At 48.1% G+C, this 18,662-nt stretch overlaps 1 protein-coding gene across 2 annotated transcripts in view; it reads left to right on the forward strand.

Moving 5' to 3' along the window:
* SH3PXD2B (SH3 and PX domains 2B) overlaps nucleotides 1-18,662 on the forward strand; it is a 122,635-nt gene that overhangs the window by 70,153 nt on the left and 33,820 nt on the right. For both annotated transcript variants that reach the window (XM_065905144.1, XM_065905143.1), the window contains exons 6-8: nucleotides 4,443-4,468; nucleotides 12,330-12,464; nucleotides 17,863-17,967. In XM_065905144.1, the coding sequence (XP_065761216.1) occupies nucleotides 4,443-4,468; nucleotides 12,330-12,464; nucleotides 17,863-17,967 (266 nt within the window). The remainder of the gene's footprint in view (nucleotides 1-4,442; nucleotides 4,469-12,329; nucleotides 12,465-17,862; nucleotides 17,968-18,662) is intronic.

Consider the following 18,662-nt stretch of genomic DNA (forward strand, 5'->3'; position numbering starts at 1 on the left):
GCCAAGATGCTTGGGTTCTGCAATCTTTTATGAGTTGCTAAGAAGGAAGCTAGCTGGTCTGTTTGGTTGTTGTACGTCCCTGGGAGGAGTGGCTACCGTGTGAAGATGCTTGTTCTCCTATGGGAGGACCAGAGTCTTTCCTCGCAGGCCTTCCAGATGGCTCTCACATCCCCCACATCTCTGGGCAAAACTCAACAGAGACAGGTCAGCCCATTCAAGTGTGTTAATTTCCTAAATGTTTCCCACAAGTGCCACCCACGCTGAAAGCCTGGAAAACAATCCCAGTTCTTGCCTTTGGGAGCCTTAAGGGCTGGTGGGCATTTTTTGAGCTAGGAAAGAGGGAAGCTGGTTGGCATTAAAGTTCAAGAGTAAGAAGTTCTTGACTTGTAGTTGGAAGGGGAAAATCTCTTTGCTCGGTTTTTTTGTTGGTTTTACTATTGTATATAGTAAGGAATATTTTGTTATTGTTTATATAGTAAGGAATTAGCTTTGCTGTATTTATTGTAAATATTTTTCTCTTTTATCATACATTTATATTTTGTTTCTGGGTTTTATGACATGCATAAGTTTTATATTTTTGTGAAGTCAAATCTGGTGCCCAGATTTTTCAGTTGTGACTTCTTTCACTTGCTTTCAGTCTAAGAAGGGCACTTATCATTCAGACACAAGATAGTTCCCTTAATTTTTTTCTAGTTGATTTATGGTTTGGGGTTTCTTTTAGTATTTACTCGTCAAATCGATTAGAATTCATTCCAACTTATGGTATGTGCTGAGAATCTAAATTTTTCTACAGTTATAACCTTTTTTGACTGCCAGAAGAAATCTCACTGCTCCAGTTATTTAAAAACAGAAAATAAAAAAGACCACGACCTGTAGTGTTTAATGATCATTTTCCTTCCTTCCCTCAGGAATAATACAAGAGAAAAATAGCACCTGCCCTCAGGAGATTTCTATACTGGTGGGAAAGGCTATGTGAGCATGTGAATACATGTCTGCATGTACACACACAAACACATACACACAAATAAGAACATAGACTAAAAATACAAAATGCAGCCTAGACTGTACCCCCCAAAAGCACAAAGTGACAGCTAAGATAAGCTAACCAGCATCCCCCAGAGTGTATCTACCTGGTTCCAAGAGGTTTCCTGGAAGGAAAGGGAAGTTTCCTATCTCTCTGTCCATTCCCTGCTGTGTGACCTTGGACAGGTGACTTGACTTCTCTGAGTTTCTCTGTCCTCATCAGTAAAGTGGGCATAGCTAACCTTGCTCACATCTTGGTTAAGCAGTATCCTGCTCGTAAAGGGTGATAATGGTGTCAGGCACATGACAGATACTTACCTAGTGATGCCTTCCTGTCCTTAAGCCAGGCTTTGATGAGGAAGGAAGGGAGGAAAGATGGAAGGAAGGAAGTTAGTTGCTGAGAGCCCACGGGGTGTCTCTGGGGCCCCAGCAGACAGCGTCACCTAGCTGCTGCTGTTCAGGGAGGAATGAACTGTGAGGGCAGCCGTTCAGTGGCCTTAGTCCCTGATCAAGTATCCGACGCTCAGCCCTGAGTGAGGCTTGCAGTGGAGATTGGGAGATTTGCCCAACAGTTTCTAAGCAAAGACATCATGGGTTCCAAATGGTGCTTTTAGAGGCAGGTTTTTTGCTGCCATACCTTGGAAAACTTGGGATCACCCTAAGCAAGTCTCACAGAAGAAACAGCGTACTCGCTTGAGCCCACACAAGCTGCTGCTTGACCCCAGGAGCCCCTGCTGCCCCTCACTCCCCGCTCCAGCTGGGCCAGCGCGGCGGTGGCGGTGGAACACGGCAGGGCGGGAGCCGGCATTTCAGGTGTCCCGGACCACGGCCCAGGTCACAGCCTGGAGGGCCATGCGGGCAGAGGGCACTCTGCTTAGAAGCAGACTTAAGAGGCCTTTGCTGGTGTGTCCTGAACCCGGCCGTTTAAGGACAGCTCCACCCGCAGGACGGTCGGGGTTTGGTCAGACAGTGAGCCCCAGCCAGGCCTGCCGCGTTCCAGTCCTGGGAGAAGCACACCTCTGCGGGCCTCCGTGTCTCCATACCTGCGGAGCGCAGTGATGGGAGCGTCCTGGGGGTCAGTCCAGGGACAGCACTCTGACCCTGTCCGCAGTGAACGGCTGGGACTGGGAGCCGGGAGATTCCCTGTCACCCTCACCTTCCCCCACACGGGGTGTGACGCTGGGCCTCGCTGGACAACACCTGGCCAGAGGACATCACTCCTGACCTGCCCAGCCCTGCTGCTGCTTCCAGACATGCAGGAGGGCAGCCCCTGGCTCCCGAGCTTAGCTCCCTGCTCCCCAACTTTTCAGATTACACCAAAACATGACGAAAAACCCATTTCTTCAGAAAAGATACAGAAATGGCCAGTGGGCATATGAAAAGATGCTCAGCGTCCTTCAGTCAGTTCAGTACAGTTCAGTCACTCAGTCATGTCCAATTCTGCGACCCCATGAATCGCTGCATGCCAGGCCTCCCTGTCCATCACCAGCTCCCAGAGTTTACTCAAACTCACGTCCATCGAGTCGGTGATGCTATTCAGCTATCTCATCCTCTGTCGTCCCCTTCTCCTCCTGCCCCCAATCCCTCCCAGCATCAGGGTCTTTTCCAATGAGTCAGCTCTTTGCATCAGGTGGCCAAAGTACTGGAGTTTCAGCTTCAGCATCAGTCCTTCCAATGAACACCAAGGACTGATCTCCTTTAGGATGGACTGGCTTGATCTCCTTGCAGTCCAAGGGACTCTCAAGAGTCTTCTCCAGTACCACAGTTCAAAAGCATCAGCATCCTTAGCCATCAGAAAATGCAAGTCCCGATCACAGGGAGATACCACTTCATACCCACTAGCGTGGCTGGACTCAGAAAGACAACACAGTAACAAGTGGTGTTGAGCACATGGAGGAATTGAAACCTCCTTACGTTGCTGGTGAGAATGTAAATGGTGTAGCCGCTGAGGGAGACAGCCTGACAGTTCCTCAAAAATTAAACCTAGAGTTACTGTTTCATCAGCGATTCCATCCCTATGTATATAACCAAGAGAAATAAAAATATGTACGTGAAAATTTGTGTGCAAAGTTCATAAAGCATTGTTCATAATAGCCAAAAAGTGGAAACCATGCCAATGTCCGGGAACAGAGAGAGTGTGATTTATCCGCACAATGGGATATTATTTAGCCATAGAATGGAGTGAAACGCTGGTGTGAGCTACAGCATGGATGACCCTTGAAAACATTATGTTACATGAAAGAAACCAGTCACAGGCCACCTATTGTATGATTCCATTCATAGTGAAAGTCCAGAATAGACAAATCCTTAGGAACAGCAAGCATGTTAATAGTTGTCAAAGGGCTGGAAGGACTGGAAATGGAGAGGAGCTGCTAAGGGGTTTCTTTTTGGATGAAAATTTCCTGGATTTGATGTTGTCAGTGGTTGCACAACTTTGTGAATATACTAAAAAAAAAAAAACAAAAGTGAAATTCTATACCTTAAAAGAATGAAATTTATGACAAGTGAATTGTATCTCAGTCCTTAAAAATTTAGATAGACTTGGATTCAGATGCTGGCTGTGCTACTTAGAAGCTGTGTGGCCTTGTGCAAGTTACTTACCCTCTCTGTGTCTCATTTTCCTTATCTGTAAAATGGGCATTTAGAGAGTACTTATTTCTGAGGTTATTATGAGTATTAAGTGAGTGAACTCAAAATACCTAGCAGGATCCTGGCACAAGGTAACAGCTTTATCAGGAATTTAGTAATAAGTATTTGCTAATATTGCTGTTGCCACCATATGTGTCTCAACTGACTGTCTCATCTTACTTTCTGTAGCACTGGAAAGCTCTTTACTAATGGGGCAGTTTACTTAAAAGTATGTTGTAAACCCTCATTTGTAACATTGTGTTCGTAATGCAGTTGTGTGTATAAGCTGACATGGTTAACAAGTGTAAGAAGTGATTACTCGTTCTGTATGGATTCCCACCCTTAATAGTGTTCTGTGTGACACCGTGAGGGAGATGTGCAGTGCATCCCACTCACCACCGAGGGTTTCCCGCTCCGACTGTTCAGCTCAGGGCACTGCTCGGGGCAGGTGAGGCCTCCCGTGCCTGATGAGGTGGCCTCGGGCCCCATGCGGCGTGGGGGCCTCCCTCCTGTTTTCAGATTGCATACCCCCCCTGCCCATCAACCCCCTGGAGCCCCCTCGGCCACAAACAGAGTGGGCGTGCTGTCCCCAGGGCCCCAGAGCAAAGGGAGGAAATCAAAAGGAATCCTTCTTCTAAGGAGGTCTGGGTCCCTGGGGCTGACTTGGAATTAGGTTCATCCACTGGACATGTGGGAGGGAGAAATCTCCTTTTCCTAATGGAATAATTCGTAGCAGTACCAAAGAGATACTGACTCATTACTCTTCCCCACCCCTATTCTTTCCTATACAGGGAACATGTTGGGAAAAAGAAATCTGGTAAGAATATTTTCCGTTTCTCCTATTGATTAGATGTTTAATGTATCCCTACTGACCAATGTCCCAGGCCCTGGACACTACATGGGGTATAGAGCGATGGGATGGCTGGCTGGATGGGTGGATGGATGGATGGATGGATGCTGAGGAGCAGTTGGGGCTGAGGGGACAGCGTGCGAGCTCAGCAACGCGAGTATGCAGTAGATTTGGGCCTGATCCATTCGCCAGCCTCAGTGCCAGGCCTGTCTGTGGGCTTCCTTGGATCAGACACTGATCTGGGCAGTGGTGACCGCTCTTGCAGGCAGCTCCCATACTCACTTCCACATAGTCAGTTCTCTGCCTTCCTAGTGCACTTTCATTGCCTGGACAGCATGACTCTTTCATCAAGAGCAATTGTGGGAAAAGAGAAGGTGAGATTTTGAGTATGTGCAGAGGAAAGATTGAGTCCTCACAGACCTGGGGTTGATAAGCTTAGATTTACAATCACCCAACTTTGTCCTCCTGCAGCCCAAGACCATCCTGCACGTCTGCAAAGGGCCAAGCCCGTGCCACATCTGGAACCAACATGGCCTTCAGAGCTTTCCAGACTTCTAAATTCTTTTCTTTATCTGGAACTCCAGGAAGTTTGAGGGGGTTGATAAGGAAGAGGGGAGAGAAGGCCAAGCAGAGATCCCTGAAGTGAAAAAGGATGCCTTCTTTATCATGGGCCTCAGTTTCCTCATCTGTAAAATGAGGATAAGGATAGTATTCTACCTTGTAGGATTATTACAGGATTTATTAATACAATAATATGTAAAGCACTTAGAACAGTGTGTGCCTTGCTCTAAGGATATGTGTGCTCTTTTTATGCTACCGTTATTCATTCAGAGCACAAGGGTGCTCTCATCCAGCATCTCTAATAATGCCAAATTCAACATCTTTTATCCCTTTACTTCCTCCTGGGTACCAGGCCTGTGGTCAGCTTTACAGGCCCCAAGGCTATTCTTGCACGGAAGAGTAGAAAAGAACTGCATCTCTTTGGCCTCAAGGTATGGGGTCATGCATGAAGTCCAGCCTTTTCCCAGTCTGTTTATAGCTCTGCTTTCTAGCTTAATAGGTACTGGCCGGAGCCGTGACATCCTGCTAAAGCTACAGATAGCCCTTGAGCCCTGAGGATAATGATAGGCTTCTTAGAAAAGAGCAGAGAGGAGAAGAGAAGCACACAGTCTTAGTCTGGTAGTAGAGCTCCTGGCTTTGAGTGTGCGGAGGCTTTCTGGGAGGGGATGGGTGGGAGGGAGGCAGGAAACAGACAGCTCTGGTTGGTGAGAACAAAGGTATTCAGTCAGAAGAGGCTTAATGAGGGGACTGGTCTGGAAAAGAAAGAAGGAGCTCTGTAATTTGTGGTGACCACTGTTGCATCATTCACCTGCAATGATGGGGGACAGATTTATTTATAGTTCAACTGGGTGGAAAATAGCATCTTTCTTCATTCAGACTAAGAACCCTTGCTGGGATTGGCCTTATTTTTTTATCTGACCTGTGAACACTTTCTTTAGGTTAGAACAAGCCTCCCTGATTAAATTCAAAAAGGATTTAATGTTGACAGCCCAAGCCCTGCAGTTTCTGTGCCGGAATTGTGAGTTGAAGAAGGCTTATCTCTCCAGCATGTGCCTGTAGTGGCTGGCTGGCTGGTTCCTGCAGACTTTGGCTAATGTGGTCTCAAATTCTGCTCATCCTGCAGGAAAAAAAATCCTCCTACCAAAATTTAACAGAGCATGTGATTATTTAAGGACCATCTCTTTCTGACTTTTCTACCCTTTACTTATCAAAGTAGTCTCTTGTTTGGGGGCTCTTTCAGCAAGACAGACAGTATAGTGAATTTCTAGAAATAAAGTCCTACTTTACCATTACTCATCAGTTAAAAAATTCTAAAGCTACCATCATGAAGAAAAAAGAAATAGCCAAACAGAAAGTTTTTGTGGTAGGTGAAAGCTTTTACCTTTCGAAGATATTTTATAGTATAATACTTCCTTAATGATAAAACTGCCCTTCCGCTGTCCTTTCTCCTGACCTTTCCCTTCTCTCTTGTTTCCTGCTGGACCACAATACTGACATTTCTAGAAATATTTGGTTTCAGCTTGTAACTCCTAGAACTTAGTTCTACCTGCATCAGCTTCTAAGCACTGTGATTACTGTGCATTATAAAGCCTGGTTGCAATGTCACAGTCCTCTAGTGGGTGTCTCCACCTAACCCTTAGTGGCCTGTGGCCTAGTTTGAGACTCCTGGTAGATCAAATGTATGATGTTTTTGATAAGTTGAGCCCTCTGGGTAAAACGAAGGTAACCTGCCCTGAAAGAACTGATGCTGAAAAAGCAGCTCCATTTCTGAGCCACTTAGTGGCAGGAAACTACAGTCTAAGGCTACTGTTAGAGAAGAATAGGAAGGAGATGTAAGTGAGGCTCAGACCTGGCCCCTGAGCAAGTCTTGGAAGGAGCGCCGTCCCTGAGCCCTGAGCCAGCACCTGGCCTGCTCATGCCAGCTCAGAGTCCCCCACCCTGCCCCCTGCCCTCCTCATTTCCTGACTTCACGTCTTGTTCACCGTGAGTCCCATCACTCCCCGGTCCTGTCACTGCTCATGGTTATCCTAGATTGGTTGGCAGCTTGGTGAGGAGAGTTGGCGCAGAAATGAGTAGATCAGTCCATTGAGCAGAGTCCCGACAATTGTATGTGGTACCACTGGACCACCATCAGTTGTTAAAAGCAGGTGGCAACTGCTAAATTTTCTGGACACACAACCTGACTTACCCAGACCCCGACTTAACCAGAGCCTCTGTCCCTACTATAGACAAGAAGGAGTAGTCTTTGTGTAAGGTGGACAGGCGCCTGCCGATGACTCAGCCCAGTGTGTTCCCAGGAAGAGGCCCGCGCTGTGTAGAGCAGGAAGGGTTTCTAGGTGTCTCCGATTCATCCTTTGTTCAGTCACAGCACAGATGTTCATTGAGCCTCTGTGCTGAATGAAGAAGACCAACATGGTTGTTTGTTCTTTGTCTGTTAAGCACCTACTGTGTGCCTGACAGTGTTCTAGGTCCCCAGGGAATGCAAAGGCCAGCATCATGTGGGAAATAACCTCACAGCTTGGTAGAAAAGACAGATGTGTAAACAAAATAAAACAGTGTAAATGCTGTGTGAGAAGACATTTGAGTGTCTCCCTGAGGTCAGAAGTCATTTAAAGCTGTTTTAAAATATTCATTCTTTTGTTCAAGTATTTATTAAGCCTTTCCAGATGCCATTCATGTTCTGGGGTCAAGGGTTGGCAAACGTTTTTTTCTCTAAATGGCCAGATAGTAAATAGTTCAGGCATTGCAAGCTGCATACAGACTCTGTCACTAATAGTAATTTTTTTATTTCCTCTTCTACTTATTTTCCCGCTTATTATTTACAAGGTTTTAAGGACGTAAAAGTACATTCTTTGCTCCCCTTGCACAAAAATGGACCGTGGGCCTGTGAGCCTTTAGGCAGTGTGGGTACAGCAGGAAACAAGAAACTGAATCCTTGCCTTCGTGGGAGCTTATGTTCTAGAGTAGAAAAACAGGCAAGGAGACAAGGAAATATGTAGAATTCATGATGGTTTTAAAAAAGCATGACGGCACAAAATAAAAAGGAGTGAAGTCATGCAGGGTGGTCAGGGGACATCTCTGATGAGATGCCACTTGAGCAGGAACCTGAAGGAAGGGAGGGAGGAGGCCCTGCAGATATCTAGGGGAAATGCATCCCTGGCAAGGGAACAGCAAATGCACAGTGCCCTGAGGTGGACATTGCTTTGTGTTATCAAACAGTAGCAAGGAAGCCTGAGCATAGTAACTAAAAATAAACGTGCCTTTACATTTTTAATTTTGTTTCTTAGTTCACATTCCATAGATAGTCCAGAAGTAATACTGTGTTTGACGATAAGAGTGACCCAGGCTCCTGTCTTGCTGCTCTGCCACACGTGGTCAGCATTTTCTGAGGTCATCTCACAGCCCAAGGTGGCTGCTACAGCACCAGCCATCACTTGCACATTTTAGCAAGCAGTAACAAGTAAAGGGTGAAATAGAGTAAGCCATTCCTGTAATGATTCTTACCAAGCAGTTACATAGAACCCTTCTACTTATATCCTGCTGGCTAACAGTTAGTCACATGACTCCCAGCATGAAGGAGTCTCATTCCAAGTAGCCCTGTGCCAAGCTAAAACTCAGGCAAGTCTATTTACTGCAGAAGAAGGAATGGGGGAGAAGTAGCCATCTGTGCCGCATTGGAGAGAGTGGAGAAGTAACTATCAGCACAGTCCAGGGAGGGCTTGTAGGCCAGTGGGACTCCTGAGTGAAGTGAAGGCCATTGCCAGGCCTTGAATTTCAAACTGTGATCTACTTTTTTTTTTTTTTTAAGTGTGATTCTTTTAGCTGCTGTGTCCAGAACAGACTGTAGGGGTCAAGGCTGGTAGCAGGAGGCCAGTTAGGAGGCTAAGAATAGGTGCTTCCTATTTGAATGCAGAGGAGAAGAGGAGACATCCCAGGCAGAGATAACAGCTATGCAAAGGCGCCTGCATGCTTTCCAGTTTTACAAGTGAGCCAGGAATGAGGTGGCCAAAAAGTGTAAGCAGAGAGAAGAGAAGAGTGCAGGTCCTGGAGAACCTGAGGTACAAGGGAGCCACAGCAGGTGCTCGGCAGAGGGTGGCGTGATCAGAGCAGCAGTTCTGAGTGAGCACTCTGGCTGCAGTGTGGGGGACACGCTGGAGGGGCGGGATGGAGAGCAATCACAGGGTGCCGCCTCTGCACCCCCGGCCCCAAGAAGCCGTTCTCAGACCCTGGTGCAGAGGATGTGGCTTCATGAGGATGTGGGTGAAGCGAGGTGATAGAGTGCTAGCAAGAATGTCCTCCCACATCAGGCCTGTGGCTCTGGGAGGGTGAGTCCTGACGGCCACCTCTAGGGGCAGCAGAGAACCACCCCCCTACACACATACACACGTGCGCACAGACACCTCCTACCCCTTCTGGCCTGCCCAGAAGACCTGGGCTGTCTCTGAGCATTAACCAGAGCAGCAGTCTCCGCTTGCAGCCTGACTGATGTGGCCACTTCTCTTCTGTCTCTAGTTCTTTGTCTCCAGTTGAGACCCAGGGAAGCGTAGTTACATGAACCCAGCCCCAAAGGGGTTAAAACAGAAGAAGCTGCATTCCTGGGGCTCCAAACCCTAGGGCAGGCTGTATTCTGGGGTAAAAACTGCAGACCCATGGTTTCTATCTGTTGCATTCACTAGGGAATGTGTCTCCCGCTCACAATGACCTGAGCCCAGAGGCTCTAGCAAGCCAGCGTCCGCTTTACTCATTCACAAGAGAGTACCTCTTAGGAGCACAGTGCCAGGGGTTAAGGAGACAGTCAAGAGGTCACTGTCCAGAAGGGCAGCAGGGAGGGCTCAGGCACTAGCCTGCTCTGGGGCCACTGAAAGGTGTTACCACTCAAGTGACCGGGCTGGTTTGGGCTGTCTGTCTTGCTTGAGGCTGGGAGGAAGTCAGCTCTGCAGACTGACCTAGGTGAGAGGTAACAGGGGAGAAGAGGGCTGGCAGTCGTGAGGACCGCCCTGAAGCTGCAAAGAAATAAGACCTGGGGGTGGTCGGGGGACCCCAGGGGAGGAGAGCAATACCTCAGACACCCTTCCTTCCTACCATCTTTTCTTTCCTCACCTGCTGCCACCACATGGACCTGGTTCAGATCTGGCCTTGTCACCAGCTAGCTTGGGATCTGAGGCAAGTCACCTGATATCTGAGCCTCTGTTTTCTTGTCCATAAAAGGAGAGTGGCAATACCCCCTTCCAGGGCGGTTGTGTCAAGGTGGTTTATGAACAGTGTAGCCTGTGGTAGGCATTCACATGGGGCCACTTCCCTCCCGGTCAGAGTTCAGAAAACTCTAATACCACATCTTCCTTCTCTTTTTCCACCTCTTTGTCTGTTCTCGCGCTTTTTCCACCCAGGGTACGTGCAGCAAGCTTACCCTGGGGCCCTGCCATTTTGCTTTGTACCCTCAGCCTGGAAGGGTGAGTGGCCAGAACTTGGTCACAGAGCCAAAATGCAGTGACCCTTTACCCGGCTACCATGCCCTGCTCTGATTTTCTGCCTTAGAAACGCAGAAAGCATGGTTCTAACAAAGGGCTCTTGTGTTGCTTCTGGATGCCAGAGTCTGGGGTGCAGTGGCCTGCTGATAAATACTTCACAACCAGCCCTCTGATGGAAAGCCCCGCTTTGTAGCATTCGCCAGTTTCCGTGGTGTAAATACTCCCACTGTGGCCCGTTTCAGTAAGGCGCCACCCAGCAGAATTGGGAAGAGATGCACAAACTCAGTTCCATGTGGGTGTATTGGGACACAGAATATAAACGGCTATTTTGGCGGTTTATGGAAACAATATAAGGGAATACTTCAAATCAGGACTTGGAGAAAACCAGGCCTGGTGGCAACAAGAGCCAGGCTGCCCTCCCACCACATTCAGCTTGTTGCTCTGAAAGCGCTGCCCCCTCTGTTTGGAGTGTCTGATGTCCTTTTACATTATCCACGTCCTGTGATAGCTTTCATTGATTTCTCGGATACGTCTTAGTACCTAACCAGGGCTGCACAGCACTGCACCCCGTGGAAAGAGCCTCCTCTGGGTCTCCTCTTCCCCACTGCCCCTGCCCTCGTTCAAAGCTACCATCCTGCCTTGTCTGCAAATCTACAATCTCCATCTGGTCTCCTGCTTTTTTTCTGGCTAGGCTCTAATCCAGTCTTCACGTGGCAGCCAGAATTGTCTTTGCAAAGATGTAAATCTTGTCATTCCCTTCTTAAAGCCCTTCAATGGCTTTCTCCTTTAGGGTTTAAAAAAATCCAGACTTGTTGCCTTGGTCCAGCAGGCCCTCCCTGCTCTGGCCCATGCCTGCCAGGGTGATCTCAGACAGGACTGCCCTCTCCTCACTCCTGGACGTTAGCCACCCCATTCCAGTTCCTCGAAGGCTCCAGGCCTGCCTGTCCTGTCCAACAGTCTGCCTGCATTGCTCTGTCCCCATTTCTTTGTGCCTTCTTGTCTCGGAGGTCTTTGCTTTATGTCACCTCCCTAGAGGGGTCTGCTGACCGCTCCATTTAATGTAGTCTCCTTTTTCCGCTCATTCTTTGTCTGCCATCTTGTTCGTTTCCAGCAATGCATGGATCAAAAACTTGTTGTTCAGTCACTAAGTCGTGTCCAACTTCTTGTGACCCCATGAACTGCAGCATGCCAGGCTTCCCTGTCCTTCCCTATCTCCTGGAGTTTGCTCAAATTCATGTCCATTGAGTTGGTGATGCTGTGTAACCATCTCATCCTCTGCACCTCCTTCTCCTTTTGCCTTCAATCTTTCCTAGCATTAGAGTCTTTTCCAATGAGTCACTTCTTCACATCAAGTGGACAGTATCAGCTTCAGTATCAGCCCCTTCAATGAATATTCAGGGTTGATTTCCTTTTGGATGGATGGATGGCAACAGATGGATGTTTGCTTGGATGGATGATGAGTGGATGCTTAGTTGAGTGGATGATGATGGGTGAATAATGGCAGATCGATAGATAGATAAATAGATATGAATGAATGGACTTTCCCACTAGGCTGTCATCCTCTTCGGGGCAAGTGCCATATCTTAATCAACTCTGAACCCTCAGTGCTTAGACAGGGACAGGCACGTGGTAAATTGCAGTGGTTGAGTGAGCAAATGAATGAAAGAATAAATGGATGCGGTGACCATTGAGACCAGTCCTGCCACAGGTTCTTTCTCTAATTGGAATATCCTCATGACCCACCTACCGCCTCCTGTTCCTTCACACGTGGATTGTGTGATGACAATTTGTATCCCCAGGGGGCGACCTGACCTCAGTGGACCCCATGGTCTTGGAGCAGTATGTGGTGGTGGCAGACTACCAGAAGCAGGAGAGCTCGGAGATCAGCCTCAGCGTGGGGCAAGTGGTGGACATCATCGAGAAGAACGAGTCAGGTAGGGGGCCTGGACGCCCTCCCTCCCTCCCTACACTGTCACCAAGCCGTTGGGCCAGGGGACACGGGGGAGTGCAGAAACTGCAGTGGCCAATCCAGGCTGGTCAGCTTCCACAGATCCAGCTGATGACTCTAGAAATCTGACTTTGTTTGATCACAATGCTTGAGTACCCCACTTGGTCACAGCTCACCAACATCCTTTTGGGTCACATGTTATCAGCTTGTTCTGAGGTTAACATTTGGTGAACATTCTTTCTGGTTTCAAAGCACCTGGAGACAACAGCCCCCCCATTACAATGGAAATTTGCTCTGTTGATTTGCCTTTGGCTACCATGGGAGTCCTCAGGAAGGTTCTGTCAGCTGTGGGCTCTGACGGGATGGACACCCTGCCTCAGCCTTCTTGCTGTCACAGGAACCACTGTTTACATACCATCAGACCTCAGAGATGTTGCAGATTCAGTTACAGACCACTGCCTTAAAGCAAATCACGTGAATTTTTTTTTGTTTCTCAGTGCAAATATAAGCCCATAATACCATGGGCTTCCCTGGTAGCTCAACTGGTAATGAATCCACCTGCAATGCAGGTGACCCTGATTGGATTCCTGGGTTGGGAAGATCCCCTTGGAGAAGGAATAGACTACCCACTCCAGTATTCTTGGGCTTCCCTGGTGGCTAAGATGGTAAAGAATCCTCCTGCAATGCGGGAGACCTGGGTTCGATCCCTGGGTTGGAAAGATCCCCTGGAGGAGGGCATGGCAACCCACTCCAGGATTCCTGCCTGGAGAATCCCCATGGACAGAGGACCCTGGTGGGCGACAGCCCATGAGGTCACAAAGAGTTGAGCCTGACTGAGTGACTCGGCGTAGCAGCACAGCATATAATACTGTCATCTGTTAAGCGTGCAATAGCATTGTGTCAAAAAAACAATGTAGGTACCTTAATTTAAAAAATACTGTCTTGCTAAAAAATGCTGACCATCATCTGAGCCTCCAGCGAGTCATAAACTTTTTGCAGTACTAACATCAAAGATCACCAATCACAGGGTGGTCCAGTGGCTAAGATTCTGTGCTCCAGTGCAGCTGGCCTGGCTTCAGTCCCTGATTAGGGAACTAGAACGCACACGCCACAATGTAAAAAGATCCTGTATGCTACAGTTAAGACCCGGTGCAGCCAAATAAATAAGTAATTTTTTTAAAAAGATCATAGATCTGTAACAAATATAATAAGGATTTAAAAGTTTGAAATATTGGGAGAATTACCAAAATGTGACACAGAGACAGAAAGTGAGCAAATGCTGTAAGAAAAGTGACGCTGATAGACTTGCTTGATGCAGGGTTGCCACAAACCTCCAATTAAAAAAAAAAATAAAAATAAAACACATTATCTGTGAAATGCAGTAAAGAGAAGCACCATAAAACATTTGTCTGGATACTGGCCAGAACAGAGTGTGATGAGATGCTGAGGAACTTAACCTGAACTCCGCATTTCACAGCCATCCAGGTCGTTTCATCAAAAAGGGTGCTTCAAGGATTAAATGAGGCAATACATAGAGAGTGCCCAAGCCTGTGTTTGGCACACAGCAAGTGCTCAAAAATATGAATTTCCTTCCCTTTTGTCTTCTTTATCCAGAATGGGGCATTGGCATCGTTGAAGACAGAGATCAAGGAGCAGGGCATAAATGGACCCACTCCAGGAAAAAGTGACATAAACCCACTGGTTTTGTTGCGGCTAAAATGTGACGTTGGCTAGCTGTATTAGTGGGCCAATCTCTGTGATATCCCAGTGACTAGCTAAGGTCCAACAAATAGGGGAAAAACCGTTTCCAGAGTCTCTGGAGTGTGTTCCCTTTAGTCAGGAGATGAGCGTTTAGCCAACCAAAACTCCTTGATTACTCAATACAGCAGTTGTTATTCCTGCTTCACAGCTGAAGACACAAAGACTCCAAGTGACTCGGTCACTCACCCAGAATCTCGTGACAGGTTGCCGAGCTGGAACTCCTAAGCAGTTCCAGCTGGCCCCAAGGCCATGTGACGTTCTAATTCCTGGAAATGAGTATAGTCAGCTCGTGGGTGTGACTGGGATGCTCCTTGGAGACTGAAGAAGGGAGCACCCACCCCCCTCTCCCCGCCTTTGCTTTGGCCTCTTGAGTGATGTTAGGAAGAACATGTTGCTGGGAGGAGAGGAGGAGCAGGGATGGGGTGGGAGACGAGCCTGGTGTGTCCAGAGGGCAGCAGGGGAAAGAGGACAGATGCTCAAATCTTCAAGTGGTCCACAAAGTCAACGCTTATTTTTAGTTATGTTTTACTTACCCAAGTAATATATGGATACGTTCTTCTTGAAACATTAATAATAAAGTTAAAATGTGATTTTTTCCACCAACTTCTTGCCTGGTCCCCTTTCCAGACATAGGTTGTTGCTCTTCTGTCAGTTTGGGGTGAATGCTTCTTGATAATTGTATGTGCAGGTGTATATAAGTATGTGTATATGTATGTGTACATATGTGTATATGCACAGTGTACACATTTGTACATGTGTGTATGCATGCATATCTGCATGTGCATACATACATGTATAACTGTGTACACACATACATACAGGTCATATTTCATGCATATTTTATAGGTTTTTTAACCCCAGTAGTGTATCCTTCTATACATTTTGACCTGCAGCTTGCTTTTCCTTTTTTGTTCATTGTTGTTGTTAAATTTTTTTATTTTTGGTGGTGCTGAGTGGCATTCAGGATCTTAGTTCCCCAACCAGGGATAGAGCTCGCACCCCCTGCAGTGGAAGCACAGAGTCGTAACTACTGGTGGTGGCTTAGTCACTCAGTCATGTCCGACTCTTGCAACGTCATGGACTGTAGCCCGCCAGGATCCTCTGTCCATGGGATCCTCCAGGCAAGAATACTGGAGTGGGTAGCCATTTCCTTCTGCAGGGGATCTTCCCGACCCAGGGATCGAACGTGGGTCTCCTACATTGCAGATTTATCCTTTACCGACTGAGCTACGAGGGAAGCCCTCTTAACTACTGGACCGCCGGGGAAGTCCAAACTTAAAAGTTAACTTTTCTTAAGTTAACTTTTAGCTCTTATTCCCATAACATCTGCACCCTATTTGAAAAGATGGCACACTCTCAGTCTTACCTTCTTCTAGTATGAACAGTATATCTCTGTGTGCCTGTGAGTGTCTCTTTAAGTTAGATACCCAGAAGACTGGCTTGGCAGTGGGCTTCCCAGGTGGTGCTAGCAAACCTGCCCGCCAGTGCAGGAGACATAAGAAATATGGGTTCGATCGCTGGGTCAGGAAGATCCCCTGGAGGCGGAAATGGCAATCCACTCCAGTATTTTTACCTGGAGAATCCCATGGACAGAAGAGCCTGGTAAGCTATGGTCCAGGGGGGTCTCAAAGAGTTGGACATGACTGAAACGACTTAGCACACACGTGCCCAGAACACTGCAGGACCATAAGATAGGCACATTTTAAATCTTAAGACACAGCCAAGTAACCTGCTTCCAAACTGTGGCCAAACCCATTTACTCTCCCTCTAGCAATGTATGAGGCATTAGTGCCAAGAGTTAAGAGCTGAGGCTTTGAAGCCAGACGGCCTGGGTGTGAATTTCGGCTCTACCTCTTTCTCGGTGACATTGGTCAAGTCACTGCCCCTCTCTGAACTCTGCTTCCCCATCTGTAAAATAGGGTCATAATAGAACACAGCTCAGGCTGCCGTGAGGACCTGGCAGGTCAGTGGTAGATACAAAGCTCTGTGATAGGTGGTCTGGTGCATCGCTGCCATCATTGCTGTTGTGACAGATTCTTTATCTGCCACACAGATGCCTACAAAGATGAGGCCTTAGGAAGGCATATATGGCATATTTCCTGATTTTCCACAGGTTTATCAACCCCATTCATTCATATACACACACATACATACACACCCACACTGCTCAGCCACCAAAACGTGTATTAAGAGGTGCACCCAGTCAAGCGAAGCCGAAGGTGGCTTCTACTTCAAGTAATTTGCAAGCCAAGGCCTGCCTGTGAGACCAGGAAGCTAGTTCAGAGTCTACCCCTTCTTTCTCCTCTTCTTTGGGGTCTCCAGGGCCTGGAGGTCTGTGATCTTGCAGCGCAGATCCTGTTTTTCCCATTTATGCTGTGCATGAGCCAGTTGGGCCCTGAGCTGATGCCCTATGACTGTTGTAATGAATTACCACAAACTTACAGACTTAACACAGCTTTATCATCATATGGTTTGAGGGGTTAGAAGTCCAGAATGGGTCCCACTGGACTAAAAGGCACTGTCGGGGCTATGTTCCCTTCTGCAGGTTCTGCTTCTTTGCCTTGTCCATTTTCTAGAGACCACCCACATCCCTCAGCTTGTGGTCCTTTCCTCCATCTTCGGGTCTAGCAGTTGCCGCCTTCCATGCCTTTCTTGCTTATCCACATCTCCCAACTGTTCTGCCTCACTTGAGATTATATTGGGCCCATCCAGATAAACCAGGATAACTTCCTATTTGAGTTCAACGGATTAACAATCTTAATCGTGTCTGCAACCTTAATTGTAACTGTTTGCCACATGACTCATTACTCTGCTGACCACAGGCCCCATGAGAGCCCTTTCTCTAAAGAGGGAGGGCCTGAGTCTGAGTGAACAGCCTCAAACTGTTACATCTGCAGGCAGATTTACCTTGACATGAATAGAGGCAAAATCTGTCTCAGATGAGTTACTAGGGCAGTGGTTTCAGTGTCCGAGAGCCCTGGGTGCAAGTTGCAGCCCAGCCATAAGCTCTGTGAACTTGGACAAGTCTTGCCTCTTGTAGCCTCAGTTTTGTGTGTGCAGTAGGGATAATGTAATACAAATAAAATGGTAAGTACCTTGCTCACCTTAGTGAAGGTAGCTACTTTCTTGACTCTCGTCTTTTAGCACAACCTTTCTCCACATCCCCACCTCTAACTCCCTTCCCCAGCCCTGTCCAAGGCTCAAGAGCAGGTTTCCCATTAGCCTGTCTGTAGCATTTAACAGTCAGTAAACATGGGTGTGCTCGGTCGCTTCATTCGTGTCCGACTCTTTACGACCCTACAGACTATAGCTCACCAGGCTCCTCTGTCCATAGGATTCTCCAGGCAAGAATACTGGAGTGGGTTGCCATGCCCTCCCCCAGAGAATCTTCCCAACCCAGGGATCGAACCCACATCTCTTATGTCTCCTGAGTTGTCAGGCGGGTTCTTTACCACTAGCACCGTCTGGGAAGCCCTGCGTGGGTCGTTGCATGCTGCTAACGAAGTGGTGACTTTTCAGCCTCACCCTGAGCATTGACTGCTCTCATGGCTGAGTCTCATTATGTTCTGATGCGCAGGCCTCCTCCCTGACCCACTGCCTTCTGTCTGCACTCTCTTTCCCAGGCTGGTGGTTCGTCAGCACTGCTGAAGAGCAAGGCTGGGTCCCTGCAACCTGCCTGGAAGGCCAGGACGGAGTGCAAGACGAGTTCTCCCTGCAGCCTGAAGAAGGTAGGAGGGGCCAGGCCCTGGGCCTGCGGTGCCGCCGGCCATCGCCCACGGGGGCCTCCTCTCCCAGCGCCTCCCCTTCAACCTCTGCCTCCGAGTCTCAGCCACTCCCCGGGGCTGGGACGGGGCGAGCCCGCCCGCTCTTGGGGGTCGTGGGGAGCCAGTCCAGGTGAGCCTGGCCAGAGCTGGGGCCCTGATGCCTCTATGGGGCCTCGGAGGGTCCAGCACAGCTGGATTGCTGTCCAGACCCCAGTCATCCTCCCTTGAATCATTCTGATGGCCAAGGCGCTGGGGCTGCTTCTGGCTTGTTTACAAAACATCTGAAGCCATCTGTAAAGACCTCTGTTTTGTCTGCTTTCTGTGTTGGTTTAATGGCCAAGCTTGGGTGTCAGGATCAGAACTGACCCTCTCCAGTCACTTCTGTTTCCCAGGGATCTTTGCCTACAGGTGTCCTAAAGAGTGGGTCCTGCTGCATCAGAAATCCTAACCCAGCCACCTCCCCTTCCCTCACCCCCCGAGCATTCCTAAATCGAGACCATGAACTCACTTTAGGTACTAAACAAAAGGGTTCTAGAGTCAGGCCTGAATTTGACTCTCACCACTGAATTTGAATTTGTACTACTAACTGGCTGAGTGATCTTGGACCAGCAACTTCACCTTTCTATGCCTCAGCCACCTCCTCTAAAAATGGAAATGAT

The sequence above is a fragment of the Muntiacus reevesi genome, chromosome 14 (genome assembly GCF_963930625.1).
Source record: "Muntiacus reevesi chromosome 14, mMunRee1.1, whole genome shotgun sequence".
NCBI classification, from domain to species: Eukaryota; Metazoa; Chordata; class Mammalia; order Artiodactyla; family Cervidae; genus Muntiacus; species Muntiacus reevesi.